This window comes from Anabas testudineus, chromosome 16 (genome assembly GCF_900324465.2).
Source record: "Anabas testudineus chromosome 16, fAnaTes1.2, whole genome shotgun sequence".
In the NCBI taxonomy this organism is placed as follows: domain Eukaryota; kingdom Metazoa; phylum Chordata; class Actinopteri; order Anabantiformes; family Anabantidae; genus Anabas; species Anabas testudineus.
In genome coordinates this window covers 17,165,357-17,188,957 of record NC_046625.1, presented here as the reverse complement: position 1 = coordinate 17,188,957, position 23,601 = coordinate 17,165,357, and the positions used below count along the sequence as shown (strand labels likewise).

The window sequence follows — 23,601 nt, the reverse complement described above, 5'->3', positions numbered from 1 at the left end:
ATCAAGCTTTCTTCAAACCTGCACCACGTGCCTTTTGCTCCTTGGGCTCCTTGGGAACAGTGTCACCATGCAGACATGTCTGTGCAGTGCTGTGTTCAAAGTTATCATCCACCTATTTGTATGCATTCTGCACAAGGCATTACAAAACTGCCTTGGTTTAATATTTGCACAAATTAGTGATATAACTCATTAACAATCTCCATCCAAATTAAAATGTGATAGTTTTAAATGTATTATTGTCTTTAATCTGTTAGCTTTTAACTGTATGATCAAATTTAGTTATTTGATCTTTATCAATCATTTATTCATCTCACAATGATCCTGTTTGTGCAATGATTAAATGTGTATTCAAGCGATGAGCTGACTGATTTTAGATCATATCTGTTAAATACAAATTAGTTCTTCTCTGACAAATCATAAACCTTTAGTGTGAACATTATTATCATGTGATTATGATGCATTATCAGGCAGTTTAAGAACCTTGTCACCTTATCTTGTTTTCCATCTGTAATGTTACCACAGTCTACCAGCCAGCTATGCATGAATATTCATTAAATGTGACTTAAATTGATTTGAGAAATCTCAAACCACACTAACAATAAAAGTAAAATAATACTTTAATAATGTGTGACTGCTATGTCAGTTATCTACCAGCCATGCAATGAAATGAAGCCCTGCTTCTGATAAATCATAAACATGCTCGTCTGGCAGCAGTTTTGCTGCAACAGATGCTGTAGCCTATGAGACAAATCCTCTTAGTTTACTGCATACCAATGTTGCAATGTGATTGTAGATGAGTCAGTGTGTGTCTGGCATGTTCCTCCCCATTTCTGTATCTAATATCATTTGGAAATGGGTTTTGTATTCTACATGGATGTCTAAGGACAAAGAAGATTGTATCCAATGGACTGAATGTGTGTTTTGTAGGCTGCAGAGAAGGTCATTGTGCAAATATTTTCTAACTGATTATGTTTTGTGTCTTTTTTTTCTTTAAATGTACCTTGAGTGATTTACCAACCTTTACATGTTGACTGTACTTAATATATGTGTAGGTCAGCTTGCACATGTGAAAATGGCTGCTGTGTAAAAAGATGCATTGAAGGACCACATTTTGTTACCTCTAATATCATTATAAGTACCACTTTATAACTAAACATGTTTGATTTCTGATTGTTTGCTTCAAGTATAACACATACGCTTAAGTTTTCTAGGAGCTCATTAGTCAAGCACCTCGCGTCCCCTCGCTGGAAGCGTCGTGCCACAGCGCCCCCTATCTGCACTCGGTGCTTCCAGCAGGCCGCTGTCAGCAAACTCCTCCTCCGCCATTTTTGTCTGTAAACATCCTGCCGATTTTAAAAGGACAGCGCTGAGCGGGAGGAAGGCGACTGGCGCCATCTTGGCTGTTTTAATGAGTACAACAGGGGAGGATTTGCTGGGAGAAATAACATAATCATTGGCATTTCACTCTACGGGGGCTACTGCCGGTAAGTGTATTTGCAGCGGAAACATTCGCGCATTGTTTTGTATATCTTGAGCGGCAAAGTATGCATGCACGTTTGTGTTTATTTGCTGCGGCCTTCACTGTACATGGAGCCGTTAGCCACCAGCTAGCTAACGTTAACGATGCAGTTGTGTTGGTAGAGGGAAACGTATGAGCATGCTAGATGGGCGCCTTGTACCCGTAAGCTTCTAAAATAACGTTGCTCCTTTTACGATTTAATGTTACTGTGATTTAGAAATTAAATCGTTTTACTTCAATAGTGTACGTACGACATGCATATTTCTGCTTCATGCGCACAGCATACGGTTGCTGCTTTTGTAGTTAGCTGGCGGCTAATTCAGTTCAACTCACTTGATGGCGCCGACTATTTACTGGCGTTGACCAACCCTGTGGCGCTTGAAATGCAGTGTTTTCAGTTCGTATAACATTATAATCACGGATATTTGTCTTGTAACGTTAGCTAACGCTGAACTGTTACATACGCGCTAATCCGTGACTGGGACTTCATGGAAATAGAGCAACATCACGGTGAAAGTGTAGGTTTCCGTAGACAGACATTCAATTCCAGTGTTTGCCTCCCTGACTGGGGAAAAAGGCGGAACTTGAATGAAGGCACAGTATTTTATGGTAACGTTAAGATATCATTTTCCAAAGACAATATACCGAGTTGTTGTTTTTTTTTCTTATTAAAAATTGGTATTTGTTCAAGTTTAAGCATAGCTCAAGGCAAATAAGTGCTTCGATGGATGTTTCATTAATGTTTACGGTTAACAGTAATTTAGGTAGGATAACTGTATGTTAAGGTAACTTAGACATCACGTTTAATAGTATTAATTTATATCATTTAATCAAAAGATAACAGACGCTAATCTCTGTCAAGTAAAAAAAAAAAAAAACATCTATTAGGGGAAACTGGGCATATGCTAATCGTTTCTCATGTTTGTCATATTGTTATCCAACTTGCTACGAAGAAATATCTGGGCCTTTAATTCTACTCTTTATTAATCGCTAAATCCAAAACATTTATTCTATCCACATAGTCAGACACCCAACTGTCAATCATTACGAAGCCATGGCTCTGTGTAGCAGTTAAGCTAATGTTATGTTGTCTGCATTTTTTTAAAAGTCGCCCCACATATCAGTAAGATATTCAGGCTGGTAACATTACTGCTGAAGTTGGCTCAACAACATTGTTCCTCAAACACTAAGGAATTATCATGTGCTGATCATTTATGTGTTAAATTTTGGAACTTATTCCTGGCCCTCCTTATAATGAAAAATATCTGTTATGTTTTCCAGGTAAACTTTACCGCAGTGTGAGTGTGTGAGCCAGGGGAACCAGGGCAATGTTTTACGCCCACTTTGTCCTCAGCAAACGTGGGCCGCTGGCCAAGATCTGGCTAGCGGCCCATTGGGACAAAAAATTGACCAAGGCCCATGTGTTTGAATGCAACCTGGAGAGCAGCGTGGAGAGCATCATCTCACCCAAGGTAAAGAAAAAGACACTGTGCAGACTTTAGTCTTGTTTCGTGTCTCTGTCCTGCCTCTGTTATTACCTCAGAATAATTAGGAATGTTTTTGAAAAGTTTTTTCTTAAAAGAAAATGGTAATTAATAGAGACACATTAGAGCAGAATTCATATTCTGTCTTTTCTTTGACCTTTTTATGGAATTTCGTTGCCATACAATGTTAGGTTGCAGTGATAACACAATTCATTCATACCATGTAGACATGGGTTTTCTTTTACATTTGGTGTTGATTCAGTGTCTTTCTGGGTCTTTTTGTTCTCAGGTGAAGATGGCATTGCGGACATCAGGTCACCTTCTCCTTGGAGTTGTGAGAATCTACCACAGGAAGGCCAAATACTTGCTTGCAGACTGTAATGAAGCCTTCATTAAAATCAAAATGGCTTTTAGGCCAGGTAAGGAGTGCGTTTCGTTTTCCTTTTCAACTACGGCTGAGATTTAAAAACTACGGTACAGTTAACAGATTGTAAAGATGAAACACTTGGACATTGTGCTGAATTTGTGATGTGAATTGGAATCAGTGTTGATGTAATATGTCTGACCGACCTCTGTGTGGCATAAGATAGAATAGAGGTGTTTGTGTTGTACTGTTGTTATAGCCCCTTTTTATATGTGTGGGTGTGTACAGGTGTGGTGGATCTACCTGAGGAAAACAGAGAGGCAGCCTACAATGCCATCACCCTACCTGAGGAGTTCCATGACTTTGACCAGCCACTTCCTGATCTGGAGTAAGTTAACAAGACTTACATTTATCAGTTTAAAGATCAGTGGATCTGTAAGACCTTTACTGCTGTCATTAGTTCTGGAATGGTACAATTTGTGTCATTCAAGCACAGACTCCTCATTGGTTCTTTTTGTATTTTTCAGTGACATAGATGTTGCCCAACAGTTCACCCTGAACCAGAGCAGAGTAGAAGAGATCACTATGAGGGAAGATGTTGGCAACCTTAACCTTCTGCAGGACAATGATTTTGGTAAGGCACTATCTTGCAGTGTACTGATAGTTAAACCTCTTTCTATTAAAGTGTATAGTTGAACATAAGCATATCAGTATGATTTTAGATGGAACAATTCATCGTGAATTGTAGAGTTGCTATGTACAGTGCAATTTCCACACTGTGAGACTAATAAAGGTTTCTTAAAAGAAAAAATAGATAAAATTAAGTACCCTTTTCACAAGTTATAATTATGATATGCTGTACTCTTCAGCTGACTTTGGTATGGACGATCGGGAGATGATGCGAGATGCCAGCACATTTGAAGAGGATATCATGCAAGGTGCCACAGCCTCTAACCTTTTACTAGAGGCTGAACCTGGTCCAGCTAATCTACCAGACAAATCCAACCACATGGAGTATGATGACTTTGGGGATGGGTCCATGGGCAACAGTGATGGGGGAATGCTGGGTGAGCAGTTTTATTTATCTCACCCTAAACCTAGACTATATTGGACTATTGTCAGAGTTTTCTTTGTAATATTTACAATAAATAAAGCTAATCTCTCTCTTTATTTTCCAGTTGATAATCTGCTGGGTTCTGAAGGTGGCATCTTTGATGATCCTCCAGCTATCACAGGAAGTGTCATGATGCCTCCAGATCATGGAGATGATGAAGACGACTTCGACAACCTCCACTCACGTAAGCAAAGTGGATTATTTCCACAAAGAATATTAGAGGGAAGGTTTTTTTTTTTATTTTGTTATTGATTTTCTTTTCCCCTCTCTCTCTTGTACATGGTCTCAATTAATCTCTAATAGCATTTCTGGGTATTAAAATCGAAAATGGCATCAAATGTTAAATACACACAGTTAAGAGGAAATTTTTTTTTTGTGCGTCCAGCGGGTCCTGAGAGCCCAGATTCTGGCCCAGCAGAGCAGCTTCCAGCAATGGCTGACCAGACAGAACAAACTACACTGGTTCACAATGAGGAGGAGGCCTTTGCTCTGGAGCCCATTGACATCACAGGTACGATTCTTCATCTTTCTTTGTTACAAGACAGTCAACCCTTAAAGTTATATAGAACAGTCCCAATCAATGTTGCTGGTGAGCAGCACTACAAAAACTCAGTTGACATATGTAGCCCTTATATTTAGCATTGTTTTACATCCTTGCTGGCAACAATAAAGAAATGATTATATTAAGTAATATTTGTGTTTTTCTTTCCAGTAAAAGAGACCAAGGCAAAGCGTAAGAGGAAGCTGATTGTGGACAGTGTGAAGGAACTAGACAGTAAGACCATCAGAGCCCAACTATCTGACTACTCAGACATTGTCACTACCCTGGACCTCGCCCCTCCTACTAAGAAGCTTATGATGTGGAAGGAGACTGGAGGAGTGGAGAAGCTCTTCTCTCTACCTGCTCAACCCCTCTGGAATGCCAGACTCCTCAAGGTAACAAATATTTGTTATTAGTAAGAAAGTATTTAAGGGTAAATGCAATACAAATGTACACCACAAACAAATCTGTTAGCTGTCTGCCTGAAATGCTAAATGAATATTTCCACCTGTGTGCTAATAAGGAAACCACACTGGAAGTCTGATTCTCTAAGTTAGATTAGTTTCAAGCTTTGCATAAAGGAAGAGGAGAGAGAGAGAGAGAGAGAGAAGCTTTCTAATATTGTGTCTTTCATTGATATTCTGTTCAGGCTGTAGGATTTAAAATGAGAACACCGAAGGAACAGGAGGTGGAGGAAGTGATTGGTTTTGTCTCTCTTCTCGATCTTTTAACACCCATGTTACCCTCCAAAAGAATTTGAAACTGTGCAATTAGCTGACTTTGGTTCTCCGAACAACATATTTTGTAATCTAATAATTATTAGTCTGACTTAATTATATATATATTATCTATATATATATATATATATTTTTATTGTATATATATATTAAATACTATTATAATTTTCTTATATCTTTATCATTTTATTTTAATTTAAACCGTTGTCATTTATTGTGAATTTATGCTGTCAGATGTTCACACGTTGCCTGACACCTCTGGTGCCAGATGAGCTGAGGAAGAGAAGAAAGGGTGGAGAAGCAGACAGCCTGGATGAGTTCCTCAAAGAGCTGGAGAACCCAGAGGTGCCTAGAGAGGAAGTGATGGGTCAACACAGAGATGTTATTGGTAAGGCATGCTCAAAAAGATAACTAGTCATGTTGTATTGCATATTATGTCATTTGTCTGGAAAGGAAAGGGCTTGGTTGCAGTGGATGTGAGCCTTTATTAGGGAATTTACAGGATTGTATGTGAATGCTTTAACATTTGTTGTTCGTCTGTCCGTCAGACCAGACTATCATGGAGGAGCCCAGCATGCTGGCAGCCTCTGCAATGGAGGGTAGCAGGACAACCCTTGATGACACAGTTATGCCTCCTCCCTCAACACCCCGTGCTAAACGCAAAACCATCGAAAGGGAGGTCCCCCTTCCCGTGAGTACTCAGTGAAAGCACTGGCAATGAGGCTGCATAATATTTACCTCGACATTTTATGTAGTGCTTGGAAATGTATCTAGTGGTAGCTGATTTGAGCGCTTAAGAAATAAATTTATAATAGTTCATAATTCATCATCATCATTCATCATTAATTAATTCCCAATTCTTAACTGCTTGCCATTTCCAGATTAGGGGAATTCATAGTAATCATCTTATATTGGTTTTTATCTATTATCTAGAACTGAATTTTTGTATTCAAATTTTTCTAAAGAAGAAGACATGGAATATGTTCAACCGTGAAACAGGCCAAACACCAGACATAATTAATTAAGGCAACTACACAATTTCCTAACATGCTTTTCTTCCTTTCAGATGGCTCCCTTGGAGCCACAGCAACAGGTGGCTGACCATTCAATCTTGTCACAGAGGTTAGACATGCCTCAGGTGGATCTGCCACCAGAGGAGAGCAGTGTCAACCTCACCCAGCTGGTCCCTGAGCTTGACCTTCTTGGCGAAAAGAGTAAAGACAAGAAGGATGAGAGCGATGAAGAAGAGGTGAGTGGAATATAACTGATGTCTTGGTACAGTGGAAATGGTGTAGTTGGTGCTAGTCATTCAATAGTAATGCATTTTGTCAGTCCTTCAAAAACTGCCTGATGTTCTACAACAGAAATCACAAGTAGAACAACAGAACAAAAACAAATTAAAATTCTTGGTAAGCCGTTGAGCAGTTTATTCAAAATGCCTTTCTATATAGAAGCTTTTTAGATGTATACATGTTCCAATGCAACTTGTATATACTGAGTCAGTTGATGCTGATGTTTGCTTCTGGTCTTCAGGAAGAGGAAAGTCAGGCTGGAGACCAGGACCAAGAGGAGAAGAGATGGAACAAGAGAACCCAGCAGATGCTGCATGGTCTTCAGGTACCAAAAACTATAAACATGTTTAAATAATTTTAAAAGCTAATCTTAAATTTAAAAAAATTCATAACATTTCATTCTAATTGCCTGTCTGTAGGTTTCATTTTGGTTTTTGCAGACATGCTACAGTAATTAGAAAAGCACTTATTGTGAACCTGGCTTACTGGCTTGGCATCGGTATTGCAATACATGCTGTATGATTGTTCCCTTTTGATTTCTACTTTTACAGCCTGGTGCTTTATTAATAATGTTGTTGTTGTTAAATAGTATGTTTGTTTGTATATTGAATATATTTAAATGAATGTAAACCATCTCTGTTTTACTGAGATACTGCACTCCAGCATAAATCCCTACCAAACAACAAATTGTCTCAAGTATTGTATTGTTTATATTGCTTTATATTTTAAAGATTTCATTTTTTTATTTAAAAAATTTCAACAAATACTTTCCCCAGGGAATCTTGTCTTATTTGAAAGATGAGCATCAGTTACATGTTATGTATATATGACTGATCAAGCTGAGTGACTGACACATATGCTTTTATCCCTATAGCGCGTCATGGCCAAGACTGGTGCAGACTCAGTCAGCCTGCTTGACTTGTGCCGGAACAACAACAAGAAGCAGGCAGCTGCCAAGTTTTACAGTTTCCTGGTTCTTAAGAAGCAGCAAGCCATCGAGGTCACCCAGACTGAGCCCTACAGTGACATCATCGCCACCGCTGGACCAAGATTCCACCTTATTTAGACATCGGAAGAACAGACACTCTGCTTGCAACAGACATACTTTTTTTTTTTTTCATTTAAACCTAACTTTTTTGCCTTTTTTATTTTGTGTCAGCCCTTTTTTTCTGGGGAAAGGGAGGGAGTAGTGGGAAGGGTTGGAAACTTTTAAAAAAAAGATTTTACTGTACTAAAGATGGAATCATGCAGTATTCATTTGGTTCAAATGGAGTGAGTAAGAATGTTTAACAATTATATTTATAAAGCAACATTTTTTTCAGTCACCAATTTGTAAGCTTTCATTATGTTTTCTAAGTTAAATTTCCATTGTCTGCTCATTCCATAACTTTTGTACCATTTCCCCTCAAACACCTGAAATATTACAGATATTAGATGAAGAGCCCTGTATTTTCACATGGAATCCACATTGAAGCTGTACATGTTTTGGAAAGGTACTGTTTTATTGTTCAGAAGTGTAATCTCGCCCACCATGTCATTGTTGCACTTGTTCTTTCATGATAAACAAAAAAGGTTGATCTGTCAAAAAATTGGTAAATTTTACCTGGCATTAAATATCAACTTTCTGATGTATAATTTCAGGCAGTTTATCAATTAAATTTTATGTTTTTTGTACCTTTTTACGTTCATGCTTATTACCCTTTTTGCATTATGTAACTAGGTAATGTACTTGTTACAGTTAATTTCAGTATCTCACCCTTTTAGTCTTCTAGTTGTGATACATCTGTAAAGATTTGAAATAAAGTGTTTTAAGTACTTGGTAACCGGATATTGTGTTCATTTACATAGTGTAATAAAAAAAAAAAACTTTATTCAACTACATCAGAAGCGTTTGGGAGAAAAAATAAATAAAAACAGGAATTGGAAACAGTGTTAAACGTAACCTGCGTTATTACTTGATAACAGGCTGACAGTGTAATTTTAAAGCAGCCACTGTAGATCCTATTATAATGCAGCAAGTGTTTGCCATAATGATCATCTGTGTGTAAATGTGGGTCCAATTGTGCAGTGCATCAAAGAAATGACCTCTACCATGCTGTTCTGTTTTAAGAATTTCTATTACTTGGTGGTAGTAATAGTCCAGGTTCTTCATTAATTCTGTAGATGTGCCTTGAGGGACAGAGATAAGAGCTTTGATTAGTTTTGTTCTTACACTTTGTATAACTACATATCAGAGTGGAGTCTTTAATAAAGAGAGAGAATATGGGCAGGTCATTTTACTACTCCAGTAGTCTAATTTACACAATTATACATTCTGCCTACCAAACAGTTGCAGTTTTATCGTGTGCCACAATGATAAGAGCCTAGGTAGGAACTGTTTTCCGTCCCTGTTTCCGTACGGATAGTAAAAAAAGAGCGCATTCGGAAACGTCCGTCATAGAACAGTGTCCTCCCTTTTCCGCGTGTGGCGGCTCATAGATGGCTTCACGAAAAGAGTCTGGTCCAGTATCTATCACCGCGATGGCTTCTACCAGCGGCACCTTGGACTCCCCCGTCAAACAGATCCAGATTGAAGGACTGGTAAGTGTCGTTCTTGGGCTGCGTAGCTGCGAAATACATTTCGGTGGAGAACGGAAGAGAAACCGGTTTCCAAGTGTTACAAGATCCTCAGGCAGATGTGAATGCTAAGCTAAAGTGTGAGCATCATCATGGCGGACAGATAACGTTAATGTTAAGCGCTTTTCATACTTTAAGCATTGTCTTTAACAAATCATTGTTTAAGGTTACTTACTACCAAACTGTGTAATATTTGCTGTTTGACTATATAATTTCGTAAAATGCTAGTAGGCTAGTAGGCTAACAGCGCTTGCATTCTAACTCAAACTAGCTGTTGTTTAGCTTCCAGGCGTGTTTAAATTTCAAATTAGGAAAATCCTGGTGGTAGATTGAAATAGTATAATGCTTTTCTTTTATTTTCTTTTGTCTTACAAACATTGGCCAAAGGCGACTCAGTGTCTTTGTTAGCTTGTCGCAGAATAGCTACAGAGTAACAATAGAGGTAAAATACACATGAAGGAAATTGTTACAAAGCAAAGCCTAGAATAAGTAAAGACAATGGTGTTACAGTGCTTTTATGCCATTTGTGTTAGACATGTATTAAGAAAAGCAATTGCGGTATTTTTTAACGTCTTTAAAATGTATACAAAGAAACTTTTTTTTTTTAGAAAGTGCTAAAAAACTGAACGTGTAATAACTTTTGTTGTTTGAATGATGGTTCAAATTAAATGTGATGCTTTGTATATTAATATAGAGGCATTATGACATATAGGTAAAATATAACATGTTATTCCATGTGTAATAATGGGTGTAAAATGTATGGTAATATAGTAGGATCATAGATATTGGTACTGACTGGCAAAATGAGAATTATTTAATTATCACAATATACATATTACACTAGTACTGCAAGAGAAGATCAATACCACCAGTTCCAGTTAGGTTTCCGTTGCTCATTCAAGTGAATGTGGAACCAGATGCTGTTATTACAGAAAATCTGTTGCTTGTTGACTACATCACCATCATTTTAATGTAATGTAATTAGTTAATGTAATCTAGTATTTTTGTATTTTTATATTTGTTCTAGAGTTAAAAATAAAAGTGAAGAGTAAACTGACTAATTTGTGGGGGAAAATACATTGTGTTTAGTCAAATCTTTAATTGCTAATATTACTAGTAATTACTTTAAATCTCATTTGGTGCCATTTGGATGTCATAATGGTGATGTTGCTGTCCATTGGGTGTTAATATTTGCCATCTTTAAAAAAAAAAAAAAAAAAAAAAGATTACTCAGTGTATATTGTCAGGAGCCTTACATTTCAGCTGGCATGTAACTTTTTTTCTTTTTAAGCTTTTTTTTCATACGAAATTAATTTGACTGCTTTGGAAGATAACTACCTCAGTCTTGTTTGTCAACAGGTTGATCTTCTTTTTATGCATGAAAGAAAGAAAGTACATGTTGTGGTTTGGTCTATTTCCAAGCAGTGCTTGTTTAAAAGACCCGAGTTTTAATTTATTTTTATTTCATTCGCATTAAAAAAAAAAAAATCCAAGCTGAATCTGGTTGGTTTTGTCTTGTCAGGAGAGTTGACATGGTGAAGTTATATCGGTTGATGAAAATATTCTAAATTACATAGTGTTGCAAGTGGTTGAACTAACCTAGGCTTCAGTAACCTAAATGAACCAATATCTTCAGTTGTGGATTAGACCTGCACAACTGTGTAAAAAGGAAAGTGCAATCCAACATGCAGACATCACTCCGGTGGTGAAGTACATTAGAGGGGGTGTCATGATTTGGGGCTGCTTTGTTGCTGCTGGTGCTTGCTGTCGCTTGCTGTCATGGTATCATAGTGATTTCAGGGTGGCTGTGCACAAGCTGAAGCTCAGTAGAATTTGGGTGATGCAACACCAGTCATCACACTCTTTATGTTTTATTGATGACATGAGAACATGAAAGATCATGACTGTTTGTTTTACCAGAAATATTGTGTTTGTTTTTTTGTGAGTTTGGTGAAGATCAGATTACATTTCTTGACCAATTTATTCAGAATAGCAAACTTTTCTTGTCGCTCTTTTTTCTTTTCTGTTGTTATGACCTATTTTTAAGTAGTATTTTAGTTTGATTGATTTGGATATGGTAATTTCTGACCAGTTAACTTTCGCCACAACATTTTAGCACATATTGAAAATGAAAATCTAAAATCTGTACACATTTATATATTGTTTATATTTTGTAGTACCTGTCTGTAAACAGCAGAGGACAAGCTTGCCTCAGTTCCATGCACTTAATTTCTCCCTCCTCCTGCCCTAAACTGCACTGGACACAAAACAGCTCATTTGCCTGGTGTGCCTGAACACAGTAGCAGGACTTTAACTTGCCAGCTGCTGCCTTCCTTTTATCTTGCTCATTAAAGCTGCCCTAGAGTGTTGGGGCCCAATTTCAAATCTAAATATTTCACCTCAATGTGTATTATTTAGACCTTTAATGAGATTCTTAATTCATTTTCTCAGCCTTATCATCTAAACATTTTAACTGCAGCAGTTAAATTAAAAACAGTCGAGTGCTGTTTGGTGTGCAACCTAATTTGGATTCAGACTGTTGAAGGAAAGGTGTCTGTTTGAGGTAGAGTTATGAAACATGTTTTACCTGAATGCATTGATATGCAGCAGTTGCTGCTGTGTTGCGTCATGACCCGTCTGTTAGAGGTTTAGCTGGAAGGTTGCCCACAGACAGCACCACCACTGCTGTGTACTAGACCTGAATTGTTTCCTTGCTTTTGAAGAGGTTTCAGTGGTTGATGGTGCCACACAAGTGGAGTGCTGCTCATTGATGGCTTCCATTAAGCGCCTACTGAGATCACACACTTGCTTGTATGTTTGAAAAGAATTTATTCATTATCCTGACGTGGGATGAACGTCAGACACTGATCTTATTCAAATACCGTGAATTAAGGACAGGCCAGAGCACATTGTGCAGGATATTTTGGCATTGTATGAAAGCCAAAGGGGATAAAAAAAAAAAAAGCTGACAAATAATAAAATTATGTGAAAATAAGCTTTAAATTTGACATTTCTTTAAGCAGTGGCACAAATTTTGTTTGTTTTTGTGAGTGTGAATATATGAATGAGCAAACATGGCGAAGCTGTTCCTTCTTCCCCCTCAGGCTTTTTCTACTTGCCTCAGGTCCTTATGCATGGGCTCGTCAGGAAGGTGTTCACACTACATTATCTGACACAGATCAGCTGTAACGCACAGTGACACAAAAGATAACTTACTCCTCAGTGTAAAAACATATGTACCCATCTGCCCTGCACAGTAACTACTATGTTGTTTACTTAGCAATTTTAAAGCTAATTTTATTAATAATTTTAAATCAATAAAATGTTAGAACTACATTTATTGGCAAGCCCTAATGAATTGTAGAGATTGTGTCATCAAACGTTGTCCTTTTCCCATTTCCTGTTTCTGTGTACAGGAAAAAGTTGATTCAACAACACATGCACTAAATTTTATTTGTATTTTCACACTTTTGTGGACTCATAAAACACGGTGTCTTGTTTAATGTGCAATCACCGCTTCAAATGAAATTGAATATCAGCTAATAAAGAGCAGAACTCTAATATAAATTTAAATCTCAAAGTGCATTTGTGTCAATAACACCCACTGATTATTTAATTTCTTACACGGCAGTACCACCTTCCCTTGGTTGTTGCCAAGGTGATCTGTACGTCACACTACGACTCGAGTAAATCAAAAGTGTCGGAGAAAGATCTCATCAGGCCAGCAGGTGAAAGCTGGCAGATAAGAGTGGGAATCTGCAGTGGTCCTCATCTACAGCTTAATGCAGCACATGTTGTGTGCTACACACACAAGTGTTTTTCTCTGTCAAGTATATTACAGCTGATGTTGAGCGTAGAGTTCGTATCCACATCAGCGGGACAAAAAGAAAACTCATTACGGGACTGTCTTTCTTGCTGTACTTTCTCATAAGTTGAGCCCCGTTGTAGCAGGAATGTGAGCCCTTTTGTGTGAGTGAGAGCGAAGATTTATGATGAGAATTAAAGGCAGCCAACGGGGGATTTGGACCACAATTGATTTTGCACAATTCAATTTTAAGCTTGTTGATTTATAATACACTGTCCACATATCAATCTTGGGCTTCTCCACATGAGGTGCGCTCACTGGGCTAGCTGCTGGTGAGCTAGATCAATAAAAATGTGTGTGTGTGTGAGAGAGAGAGAGAGAGGGAGAGAGAGAGAGAGAGTAACAGAGAAAACTACACTGGTGAGAGTTAACCTGTACATGTATGCATGTGTGTGTACAAGCTGACTTGCACAAACTTGGCGTTTTTCAAGCTTTGCTTACAACACCTGATGGAATTTACTCAGCACCAGGAAGCCAGCACAACAAATCCACTAAAATCTCTGTACTTCCCTCCCTTTCTTTTAGCACAGATGCCTCTTCGACTCACTTCTTTAAAGCATTCCCCTGGATTCACCAGTTTTCTTAAAGGCTCGGTCAAATATCGCTTTATTTATTTGACCTTGCTGGGCTTGGTTTTGACCACTTTGTCCATCACTCACCTCTTCCTTTTCTGGACGCACTTTATTTAAGTGTGTGACGAACAGACTGCCAATACTTAGATAGGAGAAAGGCATTGTGCATCTGTGATGCCTACTCTTAGTGATGGAGGAAGACTAGAAAAGCCATTTTCTGGCAGAAAAGGCAGCTAAACCACAAAAGGGTGGTCAGGGCAGACTTTGTAAAGTAGCCAGAGTTGCCCATCCTGAGCCGAGCCATCTTCTCTCCTAGGTCTCCCTTGCACTTATTGGTTCACCTGTCTGCTCTCCTTGCCCTCACGTGGTCCCTTCCTGCTCTCTTTTGTCATCATTACCTTTATCCTTCAGGTTTCTCTCTCTTCCCCCCCAGCTTCTTTATATAGGAGTTCTCACTCTTACATTTTCTCCCCTCTCGTCTGAAAAGCCATGGCAGGAAGGGAATGACATTGTTTTTCTCCCCTCTCCACCCCATATCGTCTCTCTTCCCGTGCCCCGAGCACTTTAACTTGTTGCATGACAGGTCCAGCGCTCTATTGAAATAAATCATTTCCCAAGACAGATTCGTGTGTGTATGTATGCATGAGCTAGTGAGAGCAGTAAAGGCTTCTTCATGGTGGTGATGGGTGTTTTGTTGTGAGCATGGCCCCAGGACTCCCACCCTGCTCCTACGTATGTGTGTGTATGTGTGTATTATTAATGCCTCTGGCTGTGACCTGCCCACACTGTTATCAGCGTGATTTATGCTCTCCCCCTCCACATGCTGCTTTCAGCTTCTTGTCCTGCTTGTGTTCATTTAGACACTTTCCTCATCCTCCACTCTTTGCCTTGACTTTTTACTTTTTTAGCCAGTCAGTGTATCTCGATGGTTGGTGCATATACGTGTCCATAAGAATAAGCCATAGCCCTTGTGTGCTGCACTTGGTGTCAGTGATGCAGTAATGGAGAAACCAGTTCCTCAATCATGGGGAGACTGTCCTATTGGCCCATTTTTATCTGATATTAAAAATTAAATGCATACGATGATGCATGGATAGTGTCCACAGTAGGCACAGTGTTATGGGATATTGGACTAAAAGTTCAAATAATCCTTCCCACAGTATGAGGGTGGCATTTTTCTTCAAATTTCACTAGATTCAGTTTTTATTCTTTTTGTGCCACCTCTTCCCTCTCCAGTGTAAATTGCAACAGTGTGCTGAATGCTAACTGGCCTTTTGTATGCACCCAAGATCAGTGATGCACCAGTGTTGGAGCCTGCAGGTGGTGCTTACCACTCAACTTACCACTCAACCACAGTCAGTGATTGCCTGAGTAACAGAATTTCCTCTTAACATAACAAGGGTTTTTGGCAACATTGTGTTTTTATATAAGAGCTTAGTGGTCAGTGACTAGTGCAGAATGGTGACTGGGATTTATTATGCAATTTAGTGTTGATGTAAGGGGTGTTTTAGTGATTTTCTTTTTTCTCTTTTTTTGGACAACTAATGTACTGTGCGCTCCCAGTCAAACTGAAAATTGAACCATCCTCAATTTGAGTGTACGGACATACTGTGTGCATAATCTATTTGGTACAGCTGTACTGTCTTATGTAATCTAGTTGTACAAATAGTCTGCCATAAAGTCTGTTTTTATGATGCCTATAATGTCCAGTTGTGTTAACACTGTCATACATGTTCATTACATCATATGTTTTGAGCATTGAGGTCACAGTGTTGATGTGCTGGACTCAATATTGACCACAAAAATCAGTTGGATATAATAAGTTGTTAGCATCTAGTGGTTACCAAAGTGGTGGAGGTGATAATTAAAATACAAGAGCAGTCACTACCAAAACAAGTGGTATGAATATTAGAGCCACGATTCAGACATTTCGGTCTGAATATAACTTCTCTTTACTAGTGTCTGTTAAAGACAGCTGCTGTGCTATTGAGCACCATGTAGATAATAATAAAAAAAAAAACTGACTAAAGCTTTGCGTTTCTGAAAAGATGTGGAGTAGGAGTTAGTTTATAATAGCTTTCCAGAGTGGAGGTGGTGAACCAGGTGGTGAAGGGTGGGCTTAAGCTTGTAAGCATTAGCACCAATAATGGCAGCACACAGACAAATTGCAGGTGCTCATTTCTAGGAAAACACATAGATTTTAATGCAGTACAACAGCATTTGTGTAACTGCTGCACAACAAATTAATCCTTAAGCTTCACGACATCAGAGCATCACTACATTGCTTATCTGTGAGCTGCATGGAGAACAGACCTGTCACCACACCAGACCAAATAGTTGACATATTTGTGATTGGTATTTAATAAATATAAGGTAGTCATTTAAGGACACAGAGGTCTACATTCATCAGCCTACGTTCAGTGAAATGAATGTGAAATTGTGGTCTGATGTCACTTTTAAGCAGTCATGAAGTCAAGATGAAAAATATGTTTGATTTGTTTCTTTATGTATGGACTAATAAGAGCCCATAATGTTTCTATTTAGTTCTAAATAGAAATAATAAATCCTCATTATCTTACAGTATTTTCTATGCATTAGCATACAGTTTAATGCACACAATTTTTGTTCATTATTTTTGTATGCTATTGAAATAAGGTAGAGCCTCCACATTTCTACCTCTGTTGTGTTACAGTAGTTCGATACTACAGTGATTTTGCTCTTTCTGTTTTCACAGGTGGTGCTGAAGATTATCAAGCACTACCAGGAAGAGGGCCAGGGCAGTGAGGTGGTTCAAGGTGTCCTGTTGGGCTTGGTAGTCGACGACCGGCTGGAGATCACCAACTGCTTCCCCTTCCCCCAGCACACAGAGGATGATGCAGACTTCGACGAAGGTAACTGAGAGCAGTGCTCCCTTTCTGTTTATTCTATTGATTCTCTCCTGCAACTGGAAAAAGGCACACACCTACACGCACAAAATAACATCCAGCAGAGTCTGAAATTAATGCCTTTTAGGCATCAGATAGCATGAAAAACAAAATTTAAGTGAAGGCAGTGTTGGGGTCTACTGTGATGATGGGGAAGTTTAAGAAATAATATTTGAATGCTTCACTAACGTTCATGTTTGCTTATTCTCACATTTTAAAACTTTACTAAAGATCACTTTTTGTGTCATTGAAATTCTGCATGCTATAATGAACAGCATATTTGGAGCACAGATTTGAACACATTTTTAATTAGCACTGAGCACTTAAGTTGAAATGCCAAATGGGGCTGAAAATATAATGTTCAATATTAACTTCAGTGGAGAAGGTGTATTGTTTTGGTTAGGAAAACTTTGTCATTAATTGGTAATATTTGATTTTACCATTTCCTGTCAGATAGTTAATTTCAGATATTGGATAAAACTTGTCCTCCCTAAGGTGACTGAGAACAAAGCTTACATAAACCTTTGACAGGAAGTATAAGACGCTAACTGTGCTAGTTTTCTCATAATTTTAAAAGATTGACTGGGGATTAAGTCACTGCCATGTCACTAGGAGCCAAGGTACAATTACTGAATGTCACTGTGTGTTTTCTTCGAGGTTTGTATGGAATATGTCCCCAGAGACAGTGTTGAGGACAATGCTGACTTTTAACTAAGCTAACTAGGTGTTGGGTAGGGTGTCCTACACTGTCAGTGGCAGGGTTGATGTGTCAGGGCAGTGGTACAGGGATGGAATGACTCTGGCACTGGGGATACAGGTGGGCAGTACAAACGTGCATTGAGTCAGATGTAATCTGTTTAGGCTTTTCCTTTCCCCTCCTGCCTCCCGTCAGCATGCGTATGAAAGGATGCTATGTCCTCTGACCTCGGTCCTTCCCCTATCAAGCATTGTTGTAACCCACTCCTTGTTAGCGTGGCAAAGTCTGCTACGAGCCAAACTGAAGGATGGGAAGGTGAGCAGATGTGGTGAACGAAGGAAGGAGAGAAAATCCTGCTCTAACAGGCCTCCCCTGCTAACAAGCAACTGTCAGAAATTCTGCAAGATACAGAAGCGCCAATGGTGGCTAAAGGTCGTTAGTGTTAGGAACAGCACACTCTTTGTGTGTCTGTGTTTGTGAGTATCATGGCTTGTTGTGTTGCTGACTTTTGATGCGCTGGATTTTCCATCTGTCACTCCCTTTAAGTTAACAAGGTCTTCAGTGAGGAGCGCCTTGCCGTGAACCCTTGGAAAATTTTACAGAGCTACAACAGAATAGCTCTCAACAGAGCTTTTGATCCAGCTGTATAAGGTGAAAGACTTTGGGTTATCTGTCACTACTGAAAAAAAATTCAAAATGGAAATGTGTTGGGAGTGATTCATGTTGTGTGTGTTGCTGTCAAAATCACGACAACTCTGTAAACTACAGAATGTTCTGTGCTCGCAAAGTGTGTTTGTGAGTTCTCGCGGCTTATTATTCTTATATTCAGATAACCTATTAAATCACAGCTATGGAAAGAGAGTTACTTGCAGAGAAACCATTAGATAGAGAGAACATGAAAAATTGATTTTGTGCCTGTACATTCGCTCATTTTGATCTCATACTACAGCCTGAATTGCCAACCCACACACACAGCCGACCAACAAACCACTCTTTTCTCTCTCTCTCTCTCTCTCTCTCTCTCTCTCTCTCTCTCTCTGTCGTGTACTCTGTAGTAACTAATTGTTAGTGTTTTGTCTGTGCTAATGTTTGGGCGGGATGCCACGACCCACTGTAGATGCAGCAAAAGACAGAACAACAAAGTTTTGTTCGAATGTGAATTGAACTTTGAAACAGTCTTGTCTTTATGGATATGTGAGCTTGCTCTTGGACAAACTGATGTTCTACGGAAGAGCCACCATTAAAATCATAGAGTATATCTCTACAGTCAGTGTCAGGTATGCAAGTAGTATGATAATAATGTGCCTATTCTTTTGTTACAGTACCACCAATCATACAAAGAAGCCCTGTCCTGTTACAGAGACATGTTGAAATTCACATTTAGATAAACAGATTTAATTTATTTTACTAAAAATCCCAGGTTCAGCCCCCAGAGTAATGTCTACTGCAGCATCAGTCATCAGCATCAGCACTGACAAAGGACAGTGATGTTTTGGACAGATGCCAATTAGAAATGCAGTTTCCAGGAAAACACTGTAGCCTGGCTCTACCCATATCACTGTCTTGCCAGTATCTTCTTGCAATTGATAGAGCGTATTGCTTTTAATTAGGAGTAACAGTGAACTTTGTAAGTAGCTGGTTATGTTTACTTTGTTGCAACTTGTACTTGGTTGACTGGTTCTGAAAGAAATGTGTCAGTCATTACTCTGCTATTCTGCAGCATGCTGCTTTATTTACTGCCAGTAGATGACCTGAAGTAGGTATAAGAGTGGGAATCTTAACAGGAGAGGCGAGGCTCTTCTACCCCCTCCCTTACATACACACACTCCTACTCATTCATTCACCCCTAGGCACTGTAGAAGCACAAGAGAAAACAACCATCAAAAAACTTTGAAATTTGTATGAATTTTTGATGACTTTCTCAAAGAATTTGGTTGGATGTGTGTTTTTGTGTCAGTGTAGCCCTAACCAGGACTACTGTAGTGACTTTCTGATACATGTCAGGTAATCGTTACAACAACAGGTAAAGTTTGAGATCTGGCCATGAACCCTGGATGTGTTTAGCTTTCAAGATCAGCATGTGTGTATATATGTCTCTGTGCTGTGTCTTCACCAGAATACCTGAGTCATCTAACACTGACTCATTGCCTGCTGGAGGCTTCTCGTATCAGAATTACTCCTCCAATCTAACTCTAAAGGAAAGATGGACAGGATTGGCAGTGTGTGTGTGTGCATGCGCGTGCGCGAATGTGTGTGTGCGTGCAGTGATGCCGTTTCATCAACAGGTGCCAGTGTGGAGCTGTACTTGCAGGACAGTCGGTGGCAGCAACTGTGACCAGTATGACTGAGAAAAAGATAGAGAAAGAGAGTAATCGACTGCACACAGCAGAATCAGCCTTAGATAAAAAAGAAAAAATCCTTGGCTGAACTCCAGCCCTCCTATCTCCCATGTCCTTGCATACTCTGTCCTTGTATCATTGACAAAATATATAGAGAGAGATGTGTAGAACTGCAGACAGTTAATCTCTAGGCATTTTGTGCACTAGTGGCACACAAGTAGCATTTTAATAATGTACTTTGTCCCTCTTCTTTTGGTAAGATACCACCAATAATACAAAGAAGCACTGTGCTGGTAAAAAAGGTTTTTAGGGATGGCAGCATATGGGAAATTGACATCAGTCCTTGTAAGACACTAATTGCTCCTTCCCCCTCCCCAGATGCACGCACACTCAAAAACGTGCCCTCAAATGTGATTTTAAATGCGCAGGTATCAGATGAATATTTAGTAGGAAAAGGGATTTATTAAGAGACAAAGAGGAAAAAATAACAATCCAAGCTGAAACATAAACAGGCCTTTCAGCTCACTGTTTCAGTGTGGTATTCCATATGGTTCACTCCCTATGGCTCTTGTCATCACATAGTGGACATTGCACTTCAAGTTTTGACAGTGTGTGGGCTTTTACTTTTCTTCTTTCATCCTTGCATGTTCAGCTACGCACCTGTCTATTCTTATACAGGTTCACAAAGGTTTGTTTTCAATTTTTCAAACTCTCACCAACCGCTGTCATAAAAAAAACAAAAAACTGTGGGCAGCTGCTCCCATCTTACATGCTCATGCAAACAGATTGCACGTTTCCCAAAGTTCACTGGGTTCAAAATCGCATAAAAATGACATAAGTGAAGCAAGTGGCTGGAAAGAAGAGCCCAACATCTAGTTAGCCACAAACATTAAGATTAAAATTTGTTGAAAGTACTTTAAGAACAACTCAAAAGGTAAATGAACTCGACAGCTACATAATATTTGCTTATTTGCATTGATTATAGCAATGCAGTGAAAGACAAAGCTACGTCTAAATGCAAACCATTCTTTATTTTTATGTTGCTTTAAAATAGGTGAACTCAAAAAACAACCTCTCAACAACATTAATATCAGTTGGTTAAACAATGAATGAAATGTGGCTCAGTGCAATTCACAGGCTTATAAAGCATTGATAGGTTTTCTTGTTTGAATCGGATTGTATCAAAATAACCATTGCTCAGTACCAATTCTGAAAAGTGTGCTTGCTATTCAATCCATGTCAGTAGTGTTCAGCAGCAGGAGGAGGTATCCTGAAGGTAGAACAAAATTAGCCTGCACAGTTTTTTCCCCTTCCTTCATCCACCTCTCCTTCTTTTTCCCCCTCTAACTCACTGCAGGTATGTGAGCTGTGTCTATCCTTTTCTTCCACCATTTCTTCTTTACCTTCTTTGCCATGACTGACTCTGCTTCCTTTCTTTCTTTCTTTCTTTTTTTTAACCATTCCTTCTTTTATGTCTCTACCCCCGTCCCCCCTCCCACACTGTCTCAGTCTACTGGTCCTAGCCCCAAAGCTTCCTTCCGTCTTTGCCACAGCCATAGGAGGATTAATTAAGCAATAAAATGTTGGAGAGAGAAATTACATAAGCACCAAACCAGTGTCCTGTTGGGATAATTATTTCCCGGAAATGAAAGGTTCATTTTATGAAAATGATGTACTTGAATAGCCAGGAGTGGGTTATCGTTTTCTTGTTGGGAAGAGGCCAGTGCATTGAAGCCAATGCCAAGACAATGAAAGATTTGGAGTAATTACTGTATCAGTGCTTTGAAGGACCCCACCACCACCACCGGAGTGAAGGCAGTCACACTAATATGATTTAAAAAATGTTTTGCTTACATTGGTTGGATTTATGCTAATTATTATAATTAAAATTTTAAATCAACTGTGCATTCTTTGTAATTTCACCTAATATAAAAGAGTTACATATTACATGAAGAGTTGTTCACAAATGTGTGTAGATTTTCCATTTGAAAGTATTTTTTAAAACTGGACAGCACTTTCTTCTGGCTGTCCTGCTGCCCCGTGCCAGACTACTAGCTCTGTGCCCAGCACAGGTGGTAGAGGCTGCTGGTCCCTCTGTCTGGGCTCAGATTGTGCTTCAGATTGGCCCAGAACATGAGAACAGTTGTCACAGTCGTGAAACTAACAAGTTTTAAGGGTGTTTGTTTTTCAGTGTGTCCTGATCCTGCAATTAGAGATGTGTTTTTGCGGGTAGAGACCTTAGACAACACACAATGGTCTTCTCTGCCATGGAGCATTTTATTTGGACATTTGACATGACAGCATAACAAGGCTGTAGCTGTAACAAGACTCTTAATTAAAAAGAGCATTGAAAGTTACTCTTAGTGTATAAACAACCTGTAGACATTAATGAACTTGATTTTGCTGATTGGCACTCTCTTTTCAGTTTATTATTTTTTGTTTGTCATTCATGCTACCACTGTTTGGATTACTTGGAAAACTAATTAGCTACACAACTTAAGATGGAATTAAGTATGATTGGGCTATTGAATCGCTACTTAAATCTGGCTGCTAAGACAGAAGCATTATAAAGGAACTGGACAATTAGAGCAAGTCTTTGGAGACAAAGACGAGAGGTTTTCACTTAGGTAGTCTGAATAGACCTCTCTTTAGGAGTATGTAAATGTGCATGCACCGCGCCTGATTGACAGCTCTGAGATACTGACACTAGTTACTCTTCTTGTATCTTTTGGGTTAAGACAAATTTTACTTTCACCATTTTCACTTGACTTCCACCTGAGCAGAGGTCTAATCCAACAGAATAAGTGGAAGCACTTGTGTAGTTGTGCAGGACCGTTATAAAAGTGCCCTTAATTAGCTTGTTTAACAACTTGCAGTAGAAACCACAGCCTTCACTTGCTGTAGCCTGTAAACTGTTTCATCTTGCTTTTGGGTGATTTTTTTTTTTAACTCCATTGTTGGTTGTACAATATAATATATATGGTTAATAGTATTCTTGGATTCAGGTCACATTCACTGGATAATTTCCTGCAACATCCAGTCTGATTGCAGATTCAGTCTCTTAACACAAATCTCCGGGATTTATTAGTACTTTAAAAAATAGTCAATTAGTCTCTACAACTAATAACATTAATCATGGCTGCAATCCATGGGTGTTTGATGTACAATGTCCTGCAATTGTGTGTGTATGTATGTGTGGATGCTGACTGGTATGGTGTAGTGGAACCTAAATGGAACAGAGCAGTCATTCATGTTATTGGTTACACCTATGCCTTTTCTGCTGTGACATGTCAAATGTGTGCCGTGATAAAGGTCTGTGCCTCATGTGCCTCTGGCTGCAAAGTAAGTCCAAAGCATAATACATAAATCTACTGCAGTATTTAAAGGTTTGTAAGGTCTGTTTTTTTGGGGGCGGGTTGTTGTTGTTCCTCTTGCCAGACATACATTTTGTTCCCTCTGTCATTTTGTAACCAAAGAGTCCAAACTGTCCATGCCTTCACAGGGGTTTAAACTAACTAAACTGATAGTTTACTGTAC

At 38.9% G+C, this 23,601-nt stretch overlaps 2 protein-coding genes across 3 annotated transcripts in view; both read left to right on the top strand.

The window, feature by feature from the left end:
- The first annotated feature begins 1,350 nt into the window (after nucleotides 1-1,350).
- On the top strand, nucleotides 1,351-8,874 carry LOC113170600 (double-strand-break repair protein rad21 homolog A-like). 2 transcript variants are annotated; one of them, XM_026372746.1, is made up of 14 exons: nucleotides 1,351-1,484; nucleotides 2,801-2,991; nucleotides 3,293-3,422; nucleotides 3,656-3,755; nucleotides 3,895-4,001; nucleotides 4,237-4,434; nucleotides 4,546-4,665; nucleotides 4,867-4,992; nucleotides 5,194-5,417; nucleotides 5,994-6,147; nucleotides 6,308-6,450; nucleotides 6,826-7,008; nucleotides 7,293-7,376; nucleotides 7,926-8,117. In XM_026372746.1, the coding sequence occupies exons 2-14, from the start codon at nucleotides 2,848-2,850 to the stop codon at nucleotides 8,115-8,117; spliced, it is 1,905 nt and encodes a 634-aa protein (XP_026228531.1). In that variant the 5' UTR covers nucleotides 1,351-1,484; nucleotides 2,801-2,847. The 2 variants fall into 2 exon arrangements, with proteins under 2 accessions (XP_026228531.1, XP_026228532.1); XM_026372747.1 differs by lacking the exon at nucleotides 1,351-1,484 and having other exon boundaries at nucleotides 2,848-2,991; nucleotides 7,926-8,874.
- Nucleotides 8,875-9,480: 606 nt separating this feature from the next.
- LOC113170330 (eukaryotic translation initiation factor 3 subunit H) overlaps nucleotides 9,481-23,601 on the top strand; it is a 45,074-nt gene continuing 30,953 nt past the window's right edge. Inside the window, exons 1-2 of the mRNA XM_026372391.2 lie at nucleotides 9,481-9,631; nucleotides 16,839-16,995. Of these exons, the coding sequence (XP_026228176.1) occupies nucleotides 9,530-9,631; nucleotides 16,839-16,995 (259 nt within the window). The 5' untranslated portion in view covers nucleotides 9,481-9,529. The remainder of the gene's footprint in view (nucleotides 9,632-16,838; nucleotides 16,996-23,601) is intronic.

What these genes read in the sequence shown, in the direction of transcription:
- LOC113170600 (XM_026372747.1), top strand. Translation starts at nt 2,848, where the DNA reads ATGTTTTACGCCCACTTTGTCCTCAGCAAACGTGGGCCGCTGGCCAAG. An exon ending in AGAGCATCATCTCACCCAAG is followed by an intron (nt 2,992 to 3,292) that starts GTAAAGAAAAAG and finishes TTTTGTTCTCAG; the next exon opens with GTGAAGATGGCATTGCGGAC. An exon ending in CAGTGATGGGGGAATGCTGG is followed by an intron (nt 4,435 to 4,545) that starts GTGAGCAGTTTT and finishes TTTATTTTCCAG; the next exon opens with TTGATAATCTGCTGGGTTCT.